Genomic DNA, 26,509 nt, shown 5'->3' with positions numbered 1-26,509 from the left:
AAGAGGAAAAAATCTGAAGCAAGGTTGTAGTTTATTAAAAATAATAACTGTATTAATATAGATTTAAGCATGGATACTAAGGGGAAAGGAAAGAGACGAAGGCTATTATAGACAGCCAGACATAAGAAAAGCACAGCTGTACACATCCCCAGGGTGTGAGCTTCTCAGAGAGGAGAACTGAAGAAAAAGGTTTTTAAAGCCCAAGTTATCTGAGGGCTCTGGGATTAGACAGACCCGTGAATAACCAGAGTCCTGCCAGACAATGAGAGACAAATGCATGTGAAGGGAAACCACAGTTGAAAACTCCAAAGGAAGCTTCCTGTGTCTACAGATACAGGAAGCCCAGCCACCTCCACCCAGAAGAAACAGGAAGAAACCTGCATCAAAGCACATCATCAATTGCTTTAAACCAGCAATAAGGAGAAAATATTACAAGTAGCTGGAGGCTGGGTGTAGTGATGTGTGCCCTTAATACCAGTCCAGGGAGACAGAGACAGGTAGATCTCTGTAAGTTGGAAGTCAGCCTTGTCTATACAGATGGTTCCAGGCCAGAAGTGAAAAACATATATAAGATGACATCAGGCTTCTTGTTAGAAGTAACACAAAGGAGAGGACCACAGACAATATCTTTAAAGTACTGGGAGGTAAACTGTTGAAAGAATAGAGAAAAATTTAAACACAAAAAGAATAACTACAAGATCTGTGTACAAAGAGTGTTAAAAAAATACTTTTCAGGCTAGACTTTTAAGGATTTTAGTAATTTTTTATTTTATGTGTTTGAGTGTTTGCCTATATGAATGTATGTGTACCACATGCATGTAGTACTCATGGAGGCCAGAAGAGTGCATCAGATCCCCTGGAACTAGAGATTTTCAATCAACCACCATGTGGGTACTGGGACCTGAACTCTTTGCAAGGGCAGCAATTGCTCTTAACCACTGAGCTACCTCCCCAGCCCGAGGCTAGAAGTTTTTTCGTTTGTTTGTTTACAAGTTTTTTGTCATGAGGTAAGATTCATAAACCACTTTAAAGTGTATGCCAGTTTTAAAGTGTGCTCAGGGTTGTGGAATCTTCACCACAGTGTCATTTCAGAAAATTCTTATCACTCCAAGTCCCTTCCTCATTCCTCTGGCAACTATTAAATGACTTTGTGTCTGTGGTTTTGTTTGCTTGGGGTATTTTATATGAATTAAACAGTACATTAATACTGTAAGTGGCCTTCTGTGTCTGTCTCCTTTCATTTGGTATATTTTCAAGGTTCATCCATGTTGTAATAATGGTTCAGTATGTAATTCCTTTTCATGGATGAATAGTATTCTACTGTATGGTGTAGTAGTCTGTCAAGGCTGCTTTAACAAAATAACAGTCTGGGTAGTATACACAATAGACACTTATATTCTCACAGTTCTGGGGTCCAAGATCAAGATGCCATCGGGGCTGGGCTCTCATAAGGCTTCTCTTTCTGGCTTGTAGATGGCTACCTGCTTTGCTACATTCTCATTCGGCCTCTTTGTGTATGTGTGGAAAGATAAAAATCTCTGGTGTTTCATCTTCTTACAAGGAACCTAATGATTCAGGGTGCTGCTACCCCCTGGCCTCACATAACCCTAAGTACCTCCCTAAATGCCCCGAAAGCACATGCAGGATTACAGCTTCAACACAGGAATTTTAGAGGGCACACAATTTAGTTCCTAACACACGCATATATCAAAATTGTGTTTATTCATTAGCTGATGGACACTTGAGTTGCCATTTTGGGTCTATTTTTTATACTACTATTATGAACATGTAAGCAGTTCTTGTGTAAACTGTTTTCAGTTTTCTTGGTAATATACTTTGTAGAGGAGTTCTGGGTTACATGGTTCTTTTGTGTTTAATATTTTAGGAACTTTCCACAATGGCTGTACAACTTATATTTGCACCAGCAATCCATGAGGGTTCCAGTTTCTGCAAACCTTTCCCATTTGTTTGCCCTCAAACATAGGATTCACGCCGGTGTGCAGGGGCATGCCTTCAATCCCAGCACCCAGGAGGCAGAGGCAGGTGGATCTCTGTGAATTTGAGGACAGCCTGGTCTACAAAGCAAGTTCCAGGACAGCTAGGGCTGTTACACAGAGAAACCCTGTCTTGAAAAACAAACAAACAAACAAACAAACAAACAAACAAAACAAAAACAAAAGGATTCACTACATTTTAGCAAAAACATCTCTCTCTTATTTAAATCTAAATGAATTCCCCTAATGATTAATTGATGTACAGCATCTTTTCATGTGACTTTTGACTATTTATAGTTTTTGGAGAAATATTTGTTGAAGGCATTTGCTCAGTTTTAAAAATTGGGTTGTATGGCCTTTCTTTTTTAAGTTGTAGTTCTTTATCTCCTCTGGTATATGATTATAATTATTTTGTCCTATGTGTGATCTTTCACAATCCTGAGAATGTCCCTTGATGTACAAACTTTTTAATTTTTTTCAAACTTTTTAATTTTGCTGAAACCCAACTTACTTACTTTTTTCTGTTATGGATACTTTTGATGTCCTAATCCATTTATTATACACTTCCTTCTGAGATTTTCCTAATTTTCACTCAAATTTAGTTTGTGATTCATTTTTGAGAATAAGTTTTTTTATTTAAAATGTTTGCATTCATCATTTATTAGCATGTGTGCGGCTGTACATACTCCACGGCGTGCTATGGAACTCAGAGGACAACATGTTAGTCTTTCTTTCCTCTTTCTGTATCGGGTCCACTGACTGACTCGGTTGTTGGGTCTGATGGGCAAGTGCCCTTAGTCACCGAGCCATCTCCCTGGCCTATATCAGCCGCTTCTGAGTTGATTCTGGCTGTATTTATTGGAAAGATGTCACCTGACTGACTGATCTTGGCTGCCCCGTGGAAACCGTTGTTTTTACTACGCTGATGTATCTGTCCTCTGCTAGTCTTGAGAAAGCAGTAGTTTAGGGTTTTAACATCAGGAAGTTAGTTCTCTAACTTTGTTCATTTTTACTCTTGCTTTAGCTGTTGAGGGCCCCTGCAGGTGACTTTCAGGATCTGCTGGCCCATTTCTCAGGACATGCAGCTGACTTCATTTGGTCTTTTTTTCTCTTTTGTAGACTTTGCATAGAAAGGTCAAGCACTCTACTACATCTGTGATCACATCTCTAGCTCAGGCAGTTGGAATTTTGATAGGGACTGCACTGAACCTACAGATCTACTTGGAGGTGCTGCCATCTTAACAGTAGGTCTTCCAATTCACAAACACAGGCTCTTTCCTGTTTCTTTAGGTCTTGATCTTCTGTAATTTCATATGGTGTTTTTTAGTTCATTTTATCTCTAAACGTTTTTAGTAGAATAGGAAACCGGCAGTATAAAAGGAAGAGGAGGTAATTAGAAACATGAAGCTATTATTTATTTATTCTTTTGTGTCCATGCATAATGTGCATGCAGTGCCTGTGGAGTCTAGAAGAGGGTGTCAGATCCCCTGAACTGGAGTTATAGAAAGTTGTCAGCTGCCAGGTGAGTGCTGGGAATCGAACCTAGGTCCTCACTGGAAGAGCAGCCACTGTTTGTAACCCCTTAGCTGTCTCTCCAGCCCACTTCAGTCTAGTTCAGTCATCTGATGCTATTAGACATGAACTGCTCCTTCATTGTTTTAGACTGGCTAACTTTGAAAAATAAAGCTGCCATGAAAATCACAGTCACAAGGACCCATCGACTTCTGGAACACACAGGAGAACTGGACCTTGTCTTAGCTTAGCCTCCACATAAAAACCCAGCATCGGCCTGGTCTTGTGAGAACCTAAACAAACGACGTACTAAGTTGTCCCAGGCCTTCTGGCTCACAAATGTGTGAGACAACAGTATGTATTATTTAAAGCTGTAAGTTCTAGAATAATTTGAGTGATAAAGAAAAACACACTGGGTAGCAGTGGCACATGCCTTTAATCCCAGCACTCGGGAGGTAGAGGCAGGTGGATCTCTGTGAGTTCGAGGCCAGCCTGGTCTAGAGAGTGAGATCCAGGACAGGCAACAAAACTACACAGAAAAACCCTGTCTCGAAAAAACAAACAAACAAACAAAAACAACAAAAAGAAAAACATATAATTTATAACAAAATCTTTATATATCTAATCATATAACCCAGTCATTCTAATATTCAGAATTTGCCTAGAGAAATGGAAATACATACCCTAAATTCTTGTACATTAGTGTTTGTTAATAGCTCAAGTGGGAAGCAATTCAAATGTCCATCAGTAGGTAAATTGATAAAATGTGGTTTCATGAATAAATATCCAGGAATGAAAGGAATTAGACACACAAAGTGAGATGGATAAATCTCAAATCATTATGCTGTGATGAAGAGCTGACACAATGAGTGATCTGCTGTCTGTCACTGCAGTTTGAGTGGACGGCTGTGTAAATGGGGTGAGATGGTGCACTCTGTCTTAAGTGTTCTACTGCTGTGAAGAGACACAATGATCACAGCAACTCTTACAAAGAGAAACGTTTCACTGGGGATGCCTTACAGGTTCAGAGGTTTAGTCCATTATCGTCATGGTGGGAAACATGACAGTGTTCGGCAGGCCTGGTGCTGGAGAGGGAGCTGAGAAGGTAGCTGAGACTTCTATCTGCATCAGCAGGTGTCAGGAAGAGAGAGTGACACTGGGCCTGGCTTGAGCCTTTGAAACCTCAAACCCACCCAGTGACACACTTCTAACAAAGCCACACCTACTCCAGCAAGGCCAGTGTTCTAATCCTTTTAAATAATGTCACCCCCTATGAGCCTATGGGGTTCATTTTCATTCAAACCACTACAGTCCACTCCCTGGCCCCCTTAGGCCTGTAGCCATATCATAATACAAAACTACATTCAGTCCCACTTCAAAAGTTCCCATTCAGTCTATCACAGTCTCCATACTATTCATAGTTCAAAGTCTCTGATACTCATGGTAATCTCTTACTGTAACACCTATAAAGTCAAAATGAGAAAGCAGATCACATACTCCTAGCCTACAATGGCACAGGATATACATCACCATTCCAAAAGGAAAGAAAGGGAGCATAGTGAGGAAATACTGGACCAAAGCAAGACCGAAAACCAGCTGGGCAAACTTCGAATTTCCATGTCTGATGTCAAAGTCCTCTTCAGATCTCCAACTCCTTTCAGCTTTTTGACTGTAACACACTTCTTTCTCTTGGACTGGTTCCACTTCCTATTAGCAGCTTTCTTATGGCTTGGTATTTATAACATCTTGGGATCTCCAAGGCAATCCAGGCTTCACTTTCACAGCTTCATGCAATGGCCTAGGCCTCCATTCAGGGACACCCCTGACACATGCCTGGCCTCAGCGGCTTTCCTTAGTCGCTCCTTAACTCTAAGGCCAAAACCATGCAGCCTAAGCTGCCAAGCTCTCCTGCTTGCCTGGACTAGAATATGGTCTCCTAATTCAAATACATTTTTACTAGCTTTCTGTAGTTGATGGTTTCCTTCACTGCTTAAGCTTGGCTGTCCTAGAACTCAGAGATCCATCTGCTCTGCCTCCCAAGTGCTGAGCTTTTCTTTAATTCCTTTCCACAAACTGGAAGCTTAGCTGGGTGGGGTCTTGCTCTGAGGTCACCACTCCCTTTATTCCACTTAGCATCAGGCTTTTCTTTAATCTGTTTATACTTCCTGGAGCTCCTTTTCTTCTCACACTGTACATTTTGTATTTTTCCTTGCTTGCTCCTTTTCATTATTGATCTGCATAAGGAGGTCACTAATAACCACATGAACAGTCAATACTAGGCTGTCTGGGAATCTCCTCTGCCAAAGCTCTTAATCCACAACTCTTCAATTTAGTTTCAGGCACATTTTTTTTAGAAAGCAGCCACATACATTCTTCATCAAAATTTTACAAGAATGATCTCTAGGCCACATATAAATATTCTTCTCCTCGGAAACCTCTTGAGCCAGGCCCCCACAGTTCAAACCACCCTCAGCACCACTGTCTTCCATGTTCCTACTAGGATGGCCCGTTAAGCCCCACTGAAAGCACTCATCTGCTTTCCTAATCCAAAGTCCCAAAGTCCATATTCCTCTAAACAAAAGCATGGTCAGGCCTTTCACAGCAATACCCCAGTCCCTGGTACCGACTTCTGTCTTAGTTAGGGTTTCATTGCTGTGAAGAGATACCATGACCATGGTAACTCTTATAAAGGAAAACATTTAATTGGGGCTGGCATACAGGTTTAGAGATTTAGTCCAATATTGTCATGGCAGGAAACATGGCAGTGTGCAGGCAGACATGGTGTTGGAGAGGCAGCTAAGACTTCTACATCGGCATCAGTAGGCAGCAGGAAGAGAGTGTAACACTGTGCTTGGCTTGAGCATTTGAAACTTCAAAGCACACCCCCAGTGACATATTTTCTCTAACAAGTCTATACCTACTCCAACAAGGCCACATGTCCTAATCCTTTCAAATAATGCCACTCCCTATGAGCCTATGGGGGCCATTTTCATTCAAACCAGCACATACTCTGTCTGGCTTCTTTCAGCAGAAGCATCTTTTGGTAATAGATGCAACACATAACAACAGAAGGGAAGGTTTATAAAGAGTATCAATTATTGGGAGTGATGGATGTTCACTGTACTGACTGTAGTGAAGGCTTCATGTATGTACATAGAATAGGACTTACCAAATTTTACACTGATGTGAAGTATCTCTGTGTTAATTACTCTTCACTGTGACAGTCTAAGAAGCACATGCCACTTACATGGTTTTTCTCACAGATATGTTGGAGGAGAAAGTACGAGCTCTATCTGATGACCAGAGATGAGGCCTCATTATGGCCCCACCCATTCTCAGATATTCACTAAGTTCTCTGCCAGTTTCTCTCTGAAACGCCACCATTAATCAGACTCACTTTGATATAATATACAAAGCATATTTGGTATCTACCTATAGTTTCTGGCATACAGCTCCTAAAACCTTGGAATCTTCAAAGCAGCAGTGTCTTTCTGAGAAGATGGCTGGCGGCTGGGAGAGTCTGAATAATTTCAGGATGGGTGTGAGGGGGAGCAATAACTGTCAGGGGAACCAAACTGTGACCATGTTTGAAGTTTTAGCCACACTCTTGACTTTTGTGAAGAGAGGAGCTGAGGCTTGAGTTCACTATCAATGGCCCATTACTTCACCAGTCCTGCTTACACAATGAGGACTTCATGAAAACCCAAACAAACGTCTTCTTCAGAAGACCTTCCCAACTACTCAGAACTTGAAGGTGCTTGGAGGGCGGTGTGGCTACGCCCTTCCCTCCTCCTACACTGTCCTATGCATCTCTTATTGGGCTGTTCATCCACATTCTTTGTAGTAATCTTCCTAAGCCAGCAAGCCTAAGTCTCTCCCTGAGTCCTGTGCACCATTTTAGTAAATTCATCAAACCTACGGAAGGAGGAGTCTCATGAATTCGAATTTTGGGATAGAAGTACAGGTCACAACCTGAGGCTTCAAAGTGTCACATGAGGTATGAGGTGGGATAGGCTGTGGAACTGACCCCTTGTGGAATATAAAGCTACCTTCCAGGTAGTGTAAGAATTCAAGCACAGCACACTCAGATGGTGTGTGAGACTCTATGGCAGAATCTATTAAGTATGTGTGGAAATACTCCTACACATTTGGTGTCAGAAGTGTTGTGATGTGTGTGGGAAGATAAGAAAAACATTGGTTTCTGCCATCTCTCATACCCAGGAACTGTACTAATAAAGCATATAGCCTTGACTTCTTAGAGTCAGACCTGGTAGCACAGGCCTGTAATACCAGCAACTTGAGAGGCTGAAGCAAGAGGATCACAAGTTCAAGGCCTGTCTGGGTAACTCAGTGAGACCCTGTCTCAAAATTAAAAATAAAAAAGGGCTGTGTTGTAACTTGGTGGTAGTGTTTGCCTAGCACACACAGGGTCCTGGGTTTGGCCAGCACCACAGTCACACACAGAAAGACTGACTGGGATTTGTAAATCATAAATAATTATTTTTCACATTGGTTTCATTAGGATCCTTACCAGAAGCAAATCCCTCCCAGTGACTACGTGTCAACTGCTCCATACAGCCCACAACCTTGCTCCACACGTTGTCAAAAACATAAGCAAGGACATCCTCTTTCATGCAGTAAAATGGAGCAATGGGAGGGTACCCTAATTTCTGTTTCTCTGTAGCTGCTTCTGATTTGTTTCCATGAAATCCCTCTTCCCTGGAATAGAAGCAAGAGGGAAAGATTTCATGATTATTCTTCCCTGAGCCCCACCATCCATTTCCTTTATACTCAGAAGTGTGCATGGTGTGCCCGCTCCACCCTCCTCTGCACCCAGCAAATGGAGGACCTGAAGCTGCCTTGGGAAGTAAAGGAGTTCTCAGTAGAAGAGACTGGATTCCTTCTTTTACCAACACCCTGTCTTAGTGCCCCACAAAAGGAAGGTGGGGACTGAAATAGAGCGGAAGTCCTCTGGGGTTCTTCTGGAGACTCTATGCCTATAAGCAGGAATTCCCAGGGAGCCAACCTATCTGCTTCTCTAAGGGAACTACCAATACCTGGGGCTGGGGCTGACACTGTGTGCATTTACCATAGACTAGTGGTTCTCAACCTGTGGCTCCAGCCGCATATCAGATATTTATATTACGATTCATAACAGTAGCAAAATTAGTTATTAAGTAGTAACAAGATAATTTTGTTGCTTTTTTTTTTTTTTTTTTGGTTTTTCAAGACAGGGTTTCCCTGTGTAGCTTTGCGCCTTTCCTGGAACTCACTTGGTAGCCCAGGCTGGCCTCGAACTCACAGAGATCCGCCTGGCTCTGCCTCCCAAGTGCTGGGATTAAAGGCGTGCGCCACCACCGCCCTGCTTTGTTTTTTTAAGACAGGGTTTCTCTGTGTAGTTTTGGCTGTCCTGGAACTCACTCTGTAGGCCAGACTGGTTTGAACTCACAGATATTCTCCTGCCTCTGCCTCCTGAGTGCTGGGATTAAAGGTGTGTACCACCACTGCCTGGCGCAACAAAATAATTTTATGGTTGGGGTCACCACAACATGAGAAACTGTATTAAAGGGAAGTTGAAACTGTATTGGGGAAGTTGAGAACCGCTCCCATAGACTATTATAAAGTAGGACAAAGCAAGTTCAGGAAGTGGCTGAGGAATGGAAGAACTATCCCAGGTTCCTACAGTGAGACTGTTCTCAGGCAGCAGGATCCCCAGAACAAAACAGGCAGGAAAGAGGTCATGCAGGGCAGCTACCTGAGGAAGAACTAGCTTGGCATTAGTAGCAGGCTAAGAGGATCAGAACGATTGTGCTGAACTATATTTACTTTCTTTAATTTTGAAATGTTATTTTTGAGGTAGGGTCTTGCTATGTAGCCCTGACTGGCTAGAACTCACTATGTAGACCAGGCTGTTTTTCAGTTTGTTGTGATCACACTTGCTCCTGCCCCTCAAATGCTGGGACTGTAGGCATGTGCCATCATTTGATGAAAAAAATCAAACTGTATAGAAGGGCTCATAGTGAAAGGATGTCTCCTACATCTCTGATTCCTGGTCCCCATCACCAGAAACAAAGACTCTATACTGTTCCAGAGAACTAATCACATTACGTGTTACACTGTACCTCATTCTTTATTTACCAGTACATTTGGAACTGTTCTATCAGTACAGAGCAGCCTGTCTCTTAGAGAACCGTTGGAGAATTTCAGCAGCTGCACCCATGTATCCAACTAGCCAGGCTTTTGACTATGGTAGGTACTGTAATTGTTAAACAGTGTTTCATCTCATAGGTGATTACATCTGTAGAATAGATTCCTGTAAATACAATTAGTGAGGTAAAGGGCATCTGCTTTGCAACTTGAAAGATAAGGTCCACCACCCTCTCAAGAGGTTCTATGGTCAACAGTGAAGAAGATGCCTTTCATGTATTCCCTTGAGGTCCTCTCATCCTGATGGAGATCACAGCATCTCATTATGGGTGGAAATTTTATCTCTAATGGAAACACAGTTGAATTTAAAATGTTTGTTCTGTTCATAAGAACTTTCTGTTCATGTCCTTTTCCTGTTTAGTCCTTAGTCTTTTCCTCATTGATGGATGCATTAAACAAATTAATTCTATGAATGTAGTACACATATTTTTGCCTAGCTTTTTGACTGTTTCTTTATCCTATGCAGAAATGCCATCTAACATCATCATTGAAAACTTCTTATATGATTCGTAGATTTTGTATTAGGTTAAAAATGCTTTTGAGGCCTAGAGTGGCGGCATATGCCTTTAGTTCCAGCAGAATCTTGAAGGCAGAATCAGGATTGAGGCCAGCATGGTCCGCATGTCAAGTTCCAGGTCAGGCCGGGCTATCTAGTGAGCCCTTGTCTCAGAAAACACAAACAACAACAACCCTATTTTAAAAAAAAGTCTTCTACATCTGCTTTCTAGGCCTACACAATTTGATCTGTCATGTGCACATCTTTATTTACAAAATTTAAGTTGACTTTTTCTAGAAAGAATAAGTTAGGAATGTTACTTTTTCCTGGTTTTTCTACTTGCACAAAAGTCATTTGCTTAAGTTATCATATGCGCATTTCCCGAGGGCGTTTTCACTTATTTTATGACCTTCAATATTTTCAGTTAGGAACACTTCTTTTCTGTGGTATTGGAGTTTCCGCCCATGAAGGATCTTCTGCATGCTGGGCAAGTGCTCTACCACTGAGTTACAGCTCTGCTTTTAACTTTTTATTTTGAAGCAATGTCTCAACAGGTTGTATAAGCTGGCCTGATCTCACTTTGTAGCCCAGGCTGGCTTTGAACTTGTGACTCTCCTTGCCTCAGCCTCCTGAATAACTGTGATTACAGGCCTGTCCTGTAGGCCCAGCTTTAGTTAGGATCATCCTAAAGGCCCAACTACTGTGTGTGTGTCACTTTATAAGAAGGTATTTTGGTAGTATCTCTAATATGGCTGCCTTTTGAAATCTTGCCCATACTCCCTGAAAATTCACTTGGGTTTACTCTCATCGGAAAAAGGGGAAGGTGCCCTAGGAGCACACATCAGCCATTTGTATCACATTTTAAGTTAGTTCAGTCAACTTCATTCTTCATAACTTAAGAAGAAGGACCAAAGGGGAGGACTTCTGATGTGAGAAAAACAAGCCAGAAGAAGCAGATGGCAAAGGCTAGGGAAAGAGTCTCTAGAAAATCAAAAGGCACTTCCTCCAAATTCCTTCCACCATGGAGCTAGCTCGGTGTATTTGATACAGAAGTCTGTCTGTCTGCTGCCTGCAGGGCTGTGTGCACACAAGTGAACACAAGAATGAACGTGGCAGGGGAAACACCACCACAAGAAGAAGTCTGGAATCACATGACACAATAACCAGCTCCAACCACACAGCCACACGGTACTGGTACCTCCAGTGTGCTGTTATGACTACTGGTTCTAGAACTTTTCTTCTCTTTAAAACAAGGGCGCGCCGGGCGGTGGTGGCGCACGCCTTTAATCCCAGCACTCGGGAGGCAGAGCCAGGCGGATCTCTGTGAGTTCGAGGCCAGCCTGGTCTCCAAAGTGAGTTCCAGGAAAGGCGCAAAGCTACACAGAGAAACCCTGTCTCGAAAAAGAAAAAAAAAAAACAAAAAAAAAAACAAAAAACAAGGGCGCATTCCCCATTAATCAGTTTTTTTTGTGAGTGATGTATGTGAGTGTGGGTGTCTGCATGCCATGGGCCACATGCAGAGGTCAGAGGTCAGCCTTGGGTGTCAGTCATTCCTTCCACCTGTTTGAGATGGGCTTTCTCTTGTCCACTGGCAGGTATGCCATGCTAACTGGTCCAGCGGCTTCTGGAGTCTCTCATCTCCACCTCTCAACTCCTGTACCAGTTCTGGACTGACAGCATCTGCGCTAACATGCAGTTAGCCATGTGGATTCTAGAGATCTGCACGCAACTTGTCAGGCTTCTCTCACAAGCACTCTATCCACAGAGCTAGCTCCGGAGCCCTAGTTATTTATTTTTGAGACAGGCTTTTACATTACCCATGCTGCCTTAAGCTTTCTCTGTAGCTGAGGATGGCACCTCTGATTCTCCTCACCACCTCCTGAATGCTGGGGTTACAGCAGGAGCCACCATTCCTAGTTTATGCAGTGCTGGGGACTGAAGCCAGAGTTGTGTGCTTGTTGTGAAGACATCCTACCAACTGAGCTACATCCCCCATAATTCTAGAACTTTTAAAGACTTAGAAAAATAGTTTACATTTCAGAGAGGTAGCATGCAATATGATGAGATTACTGATTTAGAATCTGATGAATAAGGTTTTGGTTTTAACTTTACCTCAGATAAATTACTTAAGCACTCTGGTTCTCATCTATTCCTTGTATAGGTAATACCTGTTATATGACTGCTGTCAGAATATAAGTGGATATAAATACACATTATTAATTGTATAAACTATATGTATCCTTTTAAAATAAGAATTAGATAGGCATGGTGGCACACACCTTAATTCCTAGCATGTGGGAAGCAGAGGCAGGCAGATTTCTATAAGTTTGAGGGCAGTCAAGGCTACAAAGTGAGACCCTGTCTTAAAACAACAATAACAAAAATAAAGCAAGAAAGTTTATTTTAAATAAACAATGTTTCACATCTCTTCAACTACTCTTTGAAGTTTCAGTTTCCACTGGTGATAATTTGTAAAACAATAAAACAATAAAATCAAATTATGTAGAGAAAATTAGTCATTTAAAAATCTCTGATCTCGAGCCAGGAGGTGATGACACCTGCCTTTAATCCCAGCACTCGGGAGGCAGAGGCAGGTGGATCTCTGTGAGTTTGAGGCCAGCCTGGTCCACAGAGTGAGTTCCAGGACAGGCTCCAAAGCTACACAGAGAAACCCTGTCTTGAAAAACAAAAAAACAAACAAACAAACAAACAAAAAAACAAAAAGAAGAAGAAGAAGAAAAAAGAAATCTCTGATCTCAGGAAAAGGCAAAACATAAGTGGAGAAGGAAGCTACAGAGGGAAGCCTGGTGTGCGGCAGCAAAAGGACATGAGCTCTGCATGCTGGAGCTACTGAAAACAGACCTCCGACTGTACAAACATGCTTCCAGGTGATACCATAGTACAGTCAAGAAAGTAGATGCTGATATACAAAACAGAGTGAGAATCTTCAAAGACAGTACTCACATATCCGTGTGGTCGAAAGCTAGGTACTCCTCAATTATTCCTTCAGAAAAGATTATACAGTCCACCTCTTCCCCTTCCACAGCAGACAAGCCAGAGGGTTTACTGGTGAGAGATGCTTTATGAGCATAAGAAGATGAAAAATGTAACTTCTTTCCTCTTATACCAAATCTGGGAGAGGGAAGAGAAAGCAGTATTAACACATATTAACACAAAGAGCTCTTACACGGCAAGTAACTTAACTCTTGGAACAGCCCCTCTTTGTCCTGCCAATACTTTCCTGAACTATTCTGAGTCCTTTTTTTCCCTCAAGTGCTGGGGGATTGCACTCAGTACCTTGGTCAAGCTAGGTGATACTGCCTGGCTCTGATTTGCATTTCTCTTCTGATGCTAACGCTGAGCATATTTTCATACACTTCACAGCCATTCACACACTTTTTTTTTTTTTGATTTTTCGAGACAGGGTTTCTCTGTGTAGCTTTGCGCCTGTCCTGGAACTCACTTGGTAGCCCAGGCTGGCCTCGAACTCACAGAGATCCGCCTGGCTCTGCCTCCCGAGTGCTGGGATTAAAGGCGTGCGCCACCACCGCCCGGCATTCACACACTTTTAGAGAAACCATCTATTCACGTCCTCTGTCCATTTTCAGTTAGGCTGTTTTTTATTTTTGAATTGTAGAAATTCCTTACCTTCTGATTACTAACCCTTATTAGACAGATGATTTGTGAACACTTTATACTACTAAATATATTTTCCTTCCTTTGATTATTTGTACACAGAAATTTGGCTATTTTTTGCTTTTGCCTATGACATTACATCCTAGAAATCACGGTGAACCCCACGTCCTGGAAGCATCCCCTGTGTTTCACTATACGGTTGTTTTGTGTAAACCATGGTAGTGGCTGACTTCCTTAACCAGGAGGTGGAATCTAGCTTCCCAATAGCATGTTCCCAAAAGTATCTGTTGAAATATGTATTTAAGATAAACATAGTGGCGCACGCCTTTAGTCCCAGCACTTAGGAGGCAGAGACAGGGAGATCTCTGTGAGTTTGAGGATATCCTGGTCTACACAGTGAGTTCCAGGCTAGTCAGGGCTACAAAGTGAAACCTTGCCTAGACACAGCCCTTAAATTACCCCGAAGTAGAAGAATTATCTCTGCAAACTCAACTTTTCATGTTCTCTAATGGACCGTGCTTCTGCAGCATGACACCATCTTCTGATACTTTCACTCCCTGGACGACCGTTTTGACCTACACACTACTGTTTGACACCATGACCTCAATTTATAGCTTAGTCTGCTTTTCTGTGTCCTTTGTAAATATGTTTTGCCCTTGTTTAGATTAGGAAGTTGAAGAATGTAAATGGTATCACAGGCACCGTGCTGGGTGTCAGTCAGACACACAAACGGTTACTGAATGCTTATGTGTGGCTTCCTTCCAGTCCAAGAACACATCCAGAACAGAGAGTGGACCAGCCCCATTTAGTGCATTTACAAAATGAAGGACAGCTGACATGGGAGGACTGCTGAATGACAGACAAGAAAAGTGACAGATAAAGCAGAGCTGTAGGCAGGGCCAGCTTATAATTTTATATTTTATCTAAAAGGCAATGGGAATCTACCAGAAGTTTTTTTCAATGCAATGTGGCAAATTGATAGGATTTTTGTAGAGAATCTTAGTGGTTGATAAACCTTATTTTATGGCAACCTGGTATGTTAAACTAAAACACTTTTACTTAGGACACACTTTCCTGATAGAACAAAAAGTGGCCAACAGCAGCCCCAGCACACACGTCTGAGGACTTGGCTTTACTCTTCTGTGCCATCATCCCCCAGAGGAGCCATCCCCGAGCATGAGGAGACTGAAGTCTGACATCAGAAACACTTACATGGTAGACTCTCTCTCCTGAGACAAGGTTGCTTCCTGAGAAGCTGACACAGCAGAAGGTGATCTGGGGTACAGTCCATAGCCTTCACTCGGAGTGACTATCTGCCGACCTAGAATCCTTCCAAAGAACAGACACAGTGAAGAACCTTCACCTGGCATGCATGCAAAATCTGAGCACTTCAGCAACAAATCTGACGGATCTATGTAGAAATCCTACAAATTCAGTCAGATATTGATTGAGAATGACTTCTGAGAGGAAATGTGAATTCTTACTCAGCTATATCTCCCTTTAATAGAACCTATATAGAAAAGACAAAGCTATCGCCCAGGAGTTTAAAGAAAAGTCCAAGGGAAGTTAGGGATGTAGCTCAGTGGTAGAACACTCATTAGACTGCAAGGATCTGGGTTCAATCGCCAGCACATGCTGCACACTCTCCTCCCCACCCCCAGGAGAGGATGAAGGCCTAGCCAAATTAGTAAGAACTATGAATCATGTTCTTTCCTTTAAAATTATTTACTTAATATGCATTGGTGTTTTGTCTGCATGTATGCCTACGTAAGGGTATTGGATCCCCTGGAACTGGAGTTATAGACAGTTGTGAGCTGCCATGTGGGTGCTGGGAATTGAACCAGAGTCAAGCAGCCAGTGCTCCTAATTGCTGAGCTACCTCTCTAGCCCATGAATCATATTCTTTTTTTTTTAACCACTAAAATATTTTAATTGATATTTATACTTATGGGTATTTTTATAACTAATGTAATATTTAAATACTTTCTTTTTTATCAATCATATTCTTAATAATATTAAACGGAAATTTAAATACATGCAGTAGTGGGACTATTGTGGTTTCTCAGGGAACAGTATGTGTGTCCTTTCAAGTACATGAGAATTACTTGTAGACAATGGTATAAACAAAACATTTTCTGACCATTTTGTTTAAAAGAAAGGTTTTCTGGAATGCACTGAGATTCGGAAGCCAGTTACTGATACAGATATTTTACCCGGCTTGTGACGTGATGGCTCATGTCTGCAATCCCAGGCCCTTGGAGGTGAAGGGTAGGGAGGATCAGAAGTTCAAGATTGTCAGCTCACATGCAAAGTTCAATGCCTGGGGCTGGAGAGATGGCTCAGGGGTTAAAAGCACTTTCTGCTCTTGTAGAGGACCAGGTTCAGTTTCCAACATCTACACAGCAGATCACAACTGTTTTTAACTCTAGTTCCAGGAGCTCTGACCTCCAAGGGCACCAGGCATATGTGCAGTACATATAAATACATGTAGGCAAAACACTCATAACATACAAGGAAAAACATTTTTTTGAGACAAGGTCTCATTAAGTAGCTCTGGCTGTCCTGGAACTCACTCTGTAGACCAGGCTGACCTCAAACTCAGTGATCCACCTGCCTCTGCCTCTGAGTGCTGGGACTGAAGGCATGCACAACCATGCCCAGCCAAGAAAAAATATTTAAAAAAAAAAGAAAGTTCAAGGCCGACCTGGGCTATCTGAACCCTTGTCTCACACAGCACATTTAAGAAGGTTTTACTGCTAGCTGGGTGTGCTGGCACACACACCAAGGAGGCAGAGGCAGCAGCAGATAAATGAGTTCAAGGCCAGCCTGGTCTACATATGAGGCCTGGTCTCAAAAAAATAAAAAAAAGTTTGCTTAGTTAGAATGACATGTTGGCATGTTGGTGATTAGGATAAGTCCAAAAACACACTATGAACTTGAGTTTTCTTTCAGCTGAGGCTTTACACAACATGGCTGTAGATAATTTCATCAAAATCATGTACATTAAAAGAAAGAAAGGAAAAAAACCATGCTCAGGCCAGGTAAACCTTTAAATCCCAGCACTCTGGAGACGGGTAGGTGGATCTCTGAGTCAAGCCCAGTTTGGTGTACATAGTGAGTTCCCAGCCAGCCAGGGTTTTATAGTGAGACCCTATCTCAAAAAAAAAAAAAAGAAAAATCCAAAGCTCCTAGGGTTCAGAGTTCAAGGTGTGAGAGGCCCCCAGCTGACACTGCGGCCTGCCTGGTACCTGAGGTGAGGGAAGCTGGATGCCCACTGCTGGCACTCCTTCTGCAGACTGTGTGTGTGCACACTCAGCTTCTGCTCATACAGGAGCTCGTCGATGGCCGTGAACATTGCCTGGACCTTCTCAGTGGCATTTTGGTCAAGTTCCTAGAAACAAACACCGCCCCCAAACATTTAGATGAGCTATTAAGAATGTATTTTGGTGAACTTCTATACAGTCAGATTAGCTATTCTGAACCTGTGGCGCTTTACATTTGATTTTATACCTTCACTATCAAATATATTTGTATGCACTTGAGTCATTGAGATGTATAGACTTTGTGTTGGATTAATTTTGGTGTCTGCCTTTTTTTGGCAAGTTCTTTATAATGAAGTTTAAATTTTAAAAAAAGCTGTACAATGTTCTAGAGAATGAACACCAGTGGGTAACACTGAGTTTTCTATCCATTTTAAGCCGTTCTTAATAATGCTATAATAAACATTTATTTATTTATTTATTTCAGGCCAGCAAGTTGGCTCAGTGTCTAAAGGCACTTGCTTCCAAGCCCCAGGACCCACAGGTGAAAGGACAGAACAGGCATCTACAAGTTGTCGTCTTCTTCTTTTCTTTTTTAAAGACTTATTTATTTATTTATTTATTTATTTATTTATTTATGGTTTTTCAAGACGATGTTTCTCTGTGTAGCCCTGGTGCCAGACCCCCATAACAGGAGTTACAGACAGCTGTGAGCTGCCATGTGGGTGCTGGGAATTGAACCTGGGTCCTCTGGAAGAGCAGCCAGTACTCTTAACCACTGAGCTATCTTCCCAGCCCCATACAAGCTGTCTTCCGACCTCTATTCTCTTGCCATGGCATTTGTGTCCTAACACAGACAGACAGACACAGACACAGACACAGACAGACAGACAGACAGACACACACACACACACACACACACACACACACACACACACACAAGTGCGGGGGTAGGGGGGGAATATTTTAATCTCCAGCACCGAAAAATAAAAACAATCATATTTTGCTTTGTTCATCTGAGACACTGTGTTTATATAAAAGGAAATCTAAATTAGGGAGCTTTTCACGTCTCAGATGTTTCTGTTTCTTTTTATAAGGACAACTTACAGAAATACATTTGTTTGCTTCTTTGTTTGAGATGGGGCTTCTCTGTGTAACAGTCCTAGCTGTCCTGGATCTCACTCTGTAGCCCAGGCTGGCCTTGAACTCACAGAGATCTGCCTGGCTCTGCCTCCTGAGTGCTGGAATTAAAGGTGTGTGTCACCACAAAATGAATTCTAAAAAGTCACTGTACACTAAGCACCAAGAGGAAATTGAGGGATGGGAAGGAAACGTGCACAAACTCAGAACCTAAAGATACTGATCACAGCACAACACAGTGCCGGGACTGTTTACGCAGTTCACTGGAGCCTCCTGACAAGGCATCGGATTAAGTCACCAGGAATAAAGTTTAATCCCCACCCCCCACCTACAAGGCTCCACTGACGGCGTCCTGCTCCCCTGCCCGGTCATTTCTCTTTCCTCCCCAGAGTCACCACCTTGGACCTCTTCTGCCCACCCATCTTTCCACAGTCCCAAGAACGTCTACCTTTGAAATATGAGTTTATTCTCCTCTAGTACTCTTTTAAGATTCTTTATGTGTGTGTGCCTTTGCATGCACACAGAGGAGGGCAAGCACATTAAGTTTCCTCTTCCATCACTCTGTGCCTGTTCTTGACGCAGGGTCTCTTCCTGAGTCTGGGGCTTGAGTCTCAGCTAGGCTGGAAGCCAGCAAGCCAGCCATCTTCCTGTCTTCACCCCGACCAGAGATTACAGGCATTTGAGGGGACACTCAGTTTGTTTTATGGATGTTGGGATCCAAACTCTGGTCTTGATGATATTAACCACTCAGCCACCTTGTCAGCCCCACTTTTGGGGCTCTTGCATAGGCTGCCATTTATCTGTCTGAGCTCTTTTTCTCTTCCTTCACACGATTACCTCTTCAGTCCTTAAATCTCAACCTACTACACAGCTAATGTTGGCGTCTCAAGTAATCTCCCTTTATAACAGCCTGTTTCAGTGTCCTGCTGGAGTACTCTGTCAGTACCTTACACCTTTTTTCAGTCTCCTCACTAGACTATTAGACTATGTAAGCCTCACTCCACACCTACAGCAACAGACAGATATGCTCAAAAGATTCCTTGATGAAACTAATAAAGCCTGAAAACCCAAATATTAAATACAGGGACGCTCTCATTATGATAGGTTAACACCAAGAACTATTATATATATACTATTCTAGTTGACAGAGGTGGAGGTAATACTAGTCATCACCATTAACAATGGTAAATGCCAAAAGCAGACTACAAAATAGTATGCACACACATAATAACCAAGGAAAATATACATACATGAAAAACTATTGGGAAGTGAATAATGGTAATAATAATAGGTTTAAACAATTAGGCTTCTCTGTAAAGAGAGCAGCTAACTATACTGTTTAAAATCAGTATGGTAGGGGCTGGAGAGATGGCTCAGTAGATTAAGGTGCTTGTCTCCAAAGCCTTAGATCTGAGTTCAATTCCCAGAACCTATGTAAAGATGGAATTAGAAAAACATCTTCACAAAGTTGTCCTATAATCCTCCATACATGAACCATGGTACCAGCAGCCACACACATAATATGCATACATGCATACACATTTGCAAAAGAAAAAAAAATAAGCCATGCATAGTGGCACATGCTTTTAATCTCAGCACTCAGGAGGCTGAGAGATAGGCAGTCTGAACCAGTTTGAGGCCAGCTTGGTCTATATTCCAGGCCAGCCAATGCTACCGAGTGGGACCTTGTCTATTTGTGTTTTTGTTTTTGAGACAGGGTTTCTCTGTGTAATAGCTCTGACTGTCTTGGTACCTGCTTTGTAGACCAGGCTGGCTTCGAACTCACAGAGATCACATGCTTCTGCCTCCCGAGTGCTGGGATTAAAGGCATGCACCACCACTGCCCGGCTGGGATCTTGTCTCAAAACAACAAATAAAATAGTTGGGCATGGAGGCACATGGCTTTAATCCCAGCACTGGGGAGGTAGAGGCAGGTGGATCTCTGTGAGTTTGAGGCCAGCCTGGTCTACATACCAAGTTCCAGGATAGCCAGAATTACACAAAAATACCTTGTCTCAAATAAACAAGTAAATAAGGTGAAAAGTGATCAAGGAAAGTACCTAAGGTTGACCTCTGGCCTCCACATATGTGTACAAGGGAAGCACACTCTTACATACCACAACACACACACACACACACACACACACACACACACACACACACACACACACAGTTCGAAGAGTGAAGGAAACTGCATCAGAATGATTAGCAGACAACTCACACCATATCCCCAAGAGAAGTCAGAGCTGCCTTCTGTAGAGATCCCTGTGCCTGCATAGCTTGGAAAAGCAGAACGCGAATTCCCGGTGTCAGTTGATGTAAAAGGTGATTCTTGGGTGATGTCAGACTCACTAAATGGTTAATTTGAGAGAAAGGGAGAAAAAAAGAAAATTCTTATGTTTCCTCAGCAACTTATCAGGTAGTAAGCATGTATACAATACATCTCTAGAGACAAAAAGGAACTTGGAATTCAAGCACTGTGGAAAACCTACCTAATCTCTATAAATGATGGCAGCTGTGCTGAATAATGCACGTCAGTTCGTGATGGACTTGTATCCACCTGTAACGTGCACTCTTACCCACTGGAGATGCCATTTCCGAATGGCAACAGAAGGTCTGAACTTCTTTAGTACCTGTAATTCCTCAAGTACATTCACAGATACCCACCTCAGTTAACCTTGCCACTCTAACTGCTGCTGCCGTTCTAATGAACTCGCTTCAAAATTCACGGAATCTCAGTTTCATTTCCAGGTTTGAAACTAGATGTTGACTTTACAATTTTTTCTATGACAGCACTGTCCTTCAGAGCTCTTGGAAGCTGGGCTCTTAACTCTTTCTTAGTAACTGCAGTTATTGTTTACTCAGGATTCATATACGACATTGTGTGCAGGTTTACATACTTTATCTGATTTATATTTACAGGACCATGTAAGAGATGTTGACAATGTCATTTTTCTTGATCAAAACAACTAAAGATTTGTCAGTTTTACTGACTAGTTTCCAAAGAACCAACTTCTGATTGTCAATTTTCTATTTCATTATCCATTAACTCATCTGCCCAATGTTAATCTAATAAATGGCTGTACTAGAATTAAAACCATGTATCTGATCCCTTTTGAATCTAATTACTTAACAACTACATATTACTTCTGTGGGGCTGGAGAGATCTCTCTGAAATTAAGCGCGTGTACTTAACAGCACTCATGTTAGGCAGTTCACACGGAGACCTAACCTCTAGCCTCTGTTGGAACCTGCAGTCATTTGTACAAACTCACACATACACATACGTAATTTAAAAAATTTCATACTGCTACTTCTGGAACGTTATGAAAGTAAGTGTGATATTGTTTCCAACAGCTGTTCCAGAATGAAAATTAAATGGTCCTGAGGGGGAAAAATGTACACACACACACACACACACACACACACACACACACACACACAGAGGCTGGCTTTGCAAGCCTGAGCTCCAGCAAGCCTCCTGCCTCAGGCTCTCATAAAGATAAAAATTCTTGTTTTGTTTCACTAGCATGGGCGTGGTCCTAATGAACAGAATCCTTGCCACTAGCAAGTGTAATAAGCAAGCAAGCACGCCTTGTATTAGTACCTTTGAGAACTTGTATCTTTTTCGTGGCTGTCATTGGTAGAGGAAATGTCATCCAGTTGCTCTGGAAGGGGATGATGGTTAAGAGCGTGCTTTGTTATTCCTTTCCTGTGAAGAGAAAACAGTCTTCTCTTTATAGTTCGTATTTCCTATAAAGCCATTGGCTTACAATTATTTATTATTCTCTGTGTGTATGTGCAAGTGAGGAGTGGGACCAGCTTGGGAGGGTTGGTTCTTTCCTTCCACCGTGTGAGTCCCAGGAAGTGAACTCTCTTGTTAGCCTTGGTAGCAGGTGCTTTCACATGTGGAGCCATCTTGTCAGCCCCTAGTAAAAATACTTATTTTTGAAAACTTACGTGTATGTGTTTGTGCCTGTGTGAGTTGTGGGCATGTGGTGCACACAGGATGTCGGATCTCCTGGAACTTGAGTTACAGGCAACTGTGAACCCCCTGATATGGGTGCTGGGAACTAAACTCAGGTCCTCTGCAAGAACAGTAAGTACTCTTCTGAGCCATCGCTCCAGATCCCCAATATACTTTGTAACCATGTCCACCATTAGAGAGAGGAAAAAATTAAAGTGAACATTCCACTAACTGGGGTCTTAGCTTTGTGTACAAATATGGCACAATTCACTAAAATCTCAAACTATTCATTTCCTCTGAGAAGCCTTGGAGCCAGATCACCTAGATTTGAACACTGACTTTATCATTTACTAATCACAAGCAGTTGTTTAATCCTGTGCTTTAGGTGAAATACGTGTATTAGTGATTTATGAAGTGCATTTGCACATTAAAGGCCCTGGGAAGACTTTCTATAAAGAAATTTGTAAAAAACTCTAACCTACCACATCTTCTGAATGTATCTGACTAGAGAATTTCATGGGGAAATGATGCCTACTGCAGATAATTAGTTCCGGAAGACGTAATAACCGACATAGTCTATTTATTTCAGTGGACAAGTCCAACAGAAAATAGATTCCAGAGGAGCAGTGTCCAACAGAAATATGACAAAAAAAAACCCCTCACCATGAATGTCAGTTTACATTTTCAGGCAGTCACATTAAAAAAAAAAAGCAAGCCATCACACCTGGCTTATATGCTTATGATTGAACTTTTTATTTAAAAATGGCAAGCCAAGGTTGGAAATGTAGCTAAGCAATAGAGCTGCCTAGCATATGTGAGGCACTAAGTTCAATTCCCAGCACCAAAAATAAGGGGGTGAGGGTGGGAGGCCGTATGTATGTATGTATAGACTTCTGCTAAACGCTTTCTAACACCTACAATTAGTAACTGTTTGAAAAGGCTACTGCTTCAAAATGGGTATCACTATAACATCTAAAGTAAAAAATTCCTTTTAATTTACTATCATTTATATGCACTTAATCCTTGTTCTTCACTCCTATGATTCCTTTTGGAAAGGTTACTCTTAGGAACTATCAAAACGGCACCAAGAACAAGAACTACACAGGCTCAGCCATTTCAGCTCAGAAAATGCCTAGGTAGAGTTTTTTTCATACAAAATGTATTTTCAAGTTCTCTGGTTAGAATTAATTATAAAAACAAATTTGAGGTTGATGAGACGGCTCAGTGGGTAGAGGTCCTTGCCACAAAGCCTCATGACCTAAGTTCAATACCCAAGACTCACAACATGGAAGAAGTGACTTTTGTAAGCTGTCTTCTGACCTCTAAATGTGTGGTATGGTGCATGCGCACATACACACACTAAACGGAATTTTTAAAATTAAAAGCAGATTTTAAGTCAAATCCTTTTGGGCAATGACTGCTTCTTAGTCTTCTTCTCTAAAGAGCTTATTGCCTGATCTGCTGTTGTGTAGATAACATATTCCTTAGTAGATAACATGCTGGCAAAAAGGAAGGAGAGGTTCTTTCCTTTGTATGGCTCTTGCACCAAGTAAACGTGGGAAGAGGCAAGGAGAGAATTACCACTTACTGAGGACCTACTGTCGGGGCCATGCAAGGGGACCAACAGGTGCATTGGAGCTCATGGAACACAGCTGGGCAGTTGGCAAAGCCATGCCTGAGTGAGCCTTGGAGAGGCAAAGCCCCGAGGACCTACGTGCCCTGAGGACCTCATGCTGTTATTGAGCACAGTTCTGATTGCTACCTTCTCAGTCACCACATCCCTCATAATCTATGGGTTGCAGGAAAACTCTCAGGGAGTTTCTAGCCTCTCACTGGGCTTTGTTACTAGTACTAGTAGTGATTGACTTTTTCTAAGCATTGCTGCTAGAGCAGATTAATGATGCAGCCACCACCCTTAGAAAGGATTTAGTCATGTAGATTGTTAGTAAGGTTGGGTTAGAATGTTTTTTGTTAATGGCTTTGAGGTAGAAAATCTTGGGGAACAATTTAAAGTTTATAAAGACACACTTTTAATAGTTGAACAAGGGACTCGCTGAGGTCAGGGAACAGGAACAATGGTAGCCTGGCTATTGCTGGCTGATGTACCTTTCTTGCTAGGATGGGTTGGTGATCAAGCGTGATGTTTAATTCCTTGTGCCCGTTTCTGCCCTCAGCTTCTTGATATAAAAAACTGTTGGTGAGTGGGTATGCACCTCGAGGAGTTAAAGTTTGTTTTTCATATATAAAAGTTTAGGTTTGTGATTCTTTTAAGATTTTTTTTAAGATTACCTTTTGAGATAAATAATAAAGTGATTGATTCTTTCTTTGTAACCACAAAATGTAGCCAGCCAGCAAAACAACTGGCTGAGAAAATACCTTACTTGCTTACACCCTGTTAATCTATAACAAGTTGCTTGGGTATTAATGTATGTAGGTTCTTAGGACAATTTATTTTTTACTTGTAATATGTAAAATGTTTAATCATGTAAGGGATATGGAAAACACACTGTGGTTTTTTTTACTTGTATTCATTGCAATCATTCACTTAAAAAATAGAATGTAACCACATTGCAATTTTTATATTGCTTGAAAAATTTTGCTGGGGTATATAAGCTGTAAGGGAAAAAATAAAGTTAGTTAGAAGAAAAACATAAGAATAGACAGAGGGAAACATCAGGGTAGAAGAAGAGAAAAGAAAAAGAATTGAGTAAAACAAGCAACAATAAAAATAAAACGAAGAATAAAGTTTTGGCCCTCAGAAAAGTCCTCATGTGTCTGTCTGTCTGTCCAGTAGTTCAGTGCTCCGCATCTCCTCCTCAGTTTCTCTGACCTGTGAAGGCTTGCCATTCATCAGCACCCTGGGTCAGATCCTGACATGTTGGAGGTGTGTGTGTCCCTTTTTCGCCGGCCCCAGAGAGTTCAGTTTTGCCCCCCTTGCTGGCCCTAGAGAATTAAATTTTACTTCCTTAGACAGAAAAGTCAATTGAGTGATTAGTTCATCGACTCTGTGGATCCCCTCAATCCCTGAGCTGCTAAAGGCTGGTTCTCACGGTAACAATAACCTACTATGTGCCAGCTCTATGCTATCATTTAGGTACGCTTGTAGATATTATTTGTATATATAGACAGGAAGGCCCATATTTAGTAACCTGACTAAAAGCTGCATAGCAAGAAAAGTACCCATCCAAAATCTCAGGTGTGACTTTAATAAATGTTATTAACATGCATAGCTAATATTTAGTAAGTGTATGGCTGCTGAAATTACTTAGTTCAGTGAGGAGTAACAATGGGACTTGCCTTTTTAAAAGTTCAGACTCTATTGGCTTATGACGTGGAAACTTTCTAATTTCATCTGAGAAATAGAAGCTAGTTATAGCCATCTTTCAGAATTGTTGGAAGAATCAAGAAACTGAAGGTTCTTTTGAAATCACAACATGCCAGTAAACGTAAGGCATTATCATTATCTGCCAAGTTACAACACTTTACTAAGGGTACAAAGTGTGTCTTTAGCTAAAGTGCTTGCTTTTTAGTCCACAAACAAAACTGATCCTTATTTGCTGGGGGTGTGAAGGCAGTGTGTGTGTAAAGTCTTGACAACAGGCTTTAATTGGATTGACACCTGGTTTGTACTTCTCAGCCGCACCATCTTCTAGATACAATCTTTAGATCTGTGATCTTTATCTGTGGGATGTGCAGAGTCCGGCTCCTAGTTTTGCTAATGCATTCAAGCAAACAGCTTTGCATAGTGTTTGGAACGAGACACGTTCAACTTTATTGTAGCATTCAGCTATTATCTTCAGTGGGGCCAGAAGCACTGTGGGAACAGTAAGTGCTTCTGGAGATCCACTCCCTCAAGTCATGTAGTAACAGCCCACAAGACAGTCTTAGGATAGCATGGATGACACTCTCAGCAGCTGGTGACCCAAGGACAAGAGACAGCTTCCACCAGGGCTGGGAGTAGAGAATTAGCATACTATTTTCTCGCCTGAGCCCTGGGAAAGGAAGGGAGAGAAGGACTGATCAAGGATGGTCCCTAGAGCTCTCGCGGCCCAGGTTGGGCGAGCTGAGCAATCCACTCACAGCTCCACGCTCTGTGGCACGGCCTTCCGAGTGTATCTGGAGATCATCCTCCGTTTTCTCCTCCGCGGCCCGGGCGGGCAAGCCAGGGCGGGGGTTTCGGGGCCTGGCCCTCCCGCCGGCTCCGGCCCGGCCCCCTCCTGCCACCTACCGGCCCCGTCTCGCCCCGTCTCGCCCCGTCGCCTAGATTCCGGACCGCCACCTCCCAGAGTTCCCTCTC

General features: G+C 42.1%; 1 protein-coding gene across 7 annotated transcripts in view; it reads right to left on the bottom strand.

Annotated features, from left to right (window-relative positions):
- Fam149b1 (family with sequence similarity 149 member B1) overlaps window positions 1–26,502 on the bottom strand; it is a 40,508-nt gene extending 14,006 nt beyond the window's left edge. For 5 of the 7 annotated variants that reach the window (XM_052733488.1, XM_052733493.1, XM_052733490.1 and 2 more), the window contains exons 1-7: window positions 26,293–26,502; window positions 21,853–21,957; window positions 20,467–20,596; window positions 17,094–17,236; window positions 15,058–15,174; window positions 13,174–13,341; window positions 8,038–8,225 (exon numbers count right to left, since the gene is read on the bottom strand). In XM_052733488.1, coding sequence (XP_052589448.1) covers window positions 8,038–8,225; window positions 13,174–13,341; window positions 15,058–15,174; window positions 17,094–17,236; window positions 20,467–20,596; window positions 21,853–21,957; window positions 26,293–26,339 — 898 coding nt within the window. In that variant the 5' untranslated portion in view covers window positions 26,340–26,502. Of the gene's footprint in view, window positions 1–8,037; window positions 8,226–13,173; window positions 13,342–15,057; window positions 15,175–17,093; window positions 17,237–20,466; window positions 20,597–21,852; window positions 21,958–25,831; window positions 26,205–26,292 lie in introns of all 7 variants that reach the window. The other 2 variants (XM_052733489.1, XM_052733495.1) reach the window with 1 other exon arrangement.
- Between the last annotated feature and the right edge of the window lie 7 nt (window positions 26,503–26,509).

The sequence above is a fragment of the Peromyscus californicus genome, unplaced genomic scaffold (genome assembly GCF_007827085.1).
Source record: "Peromyscus californicus insignis strain IS unplaced genomic scaffold, ASM782708v3 Scaffold_12__1_contigs__length_115047231, whole genome shotgun sequence".
Lineage (NCBI taxonomy): Eukaryota > Metazoa > Chordata > Mammalia > Rodentia > Cricetidae > Peromyscus > Peromyscus californicus.
This window is presented reverse-complemented; position numbering and strand designations above follow the sequence as displayed.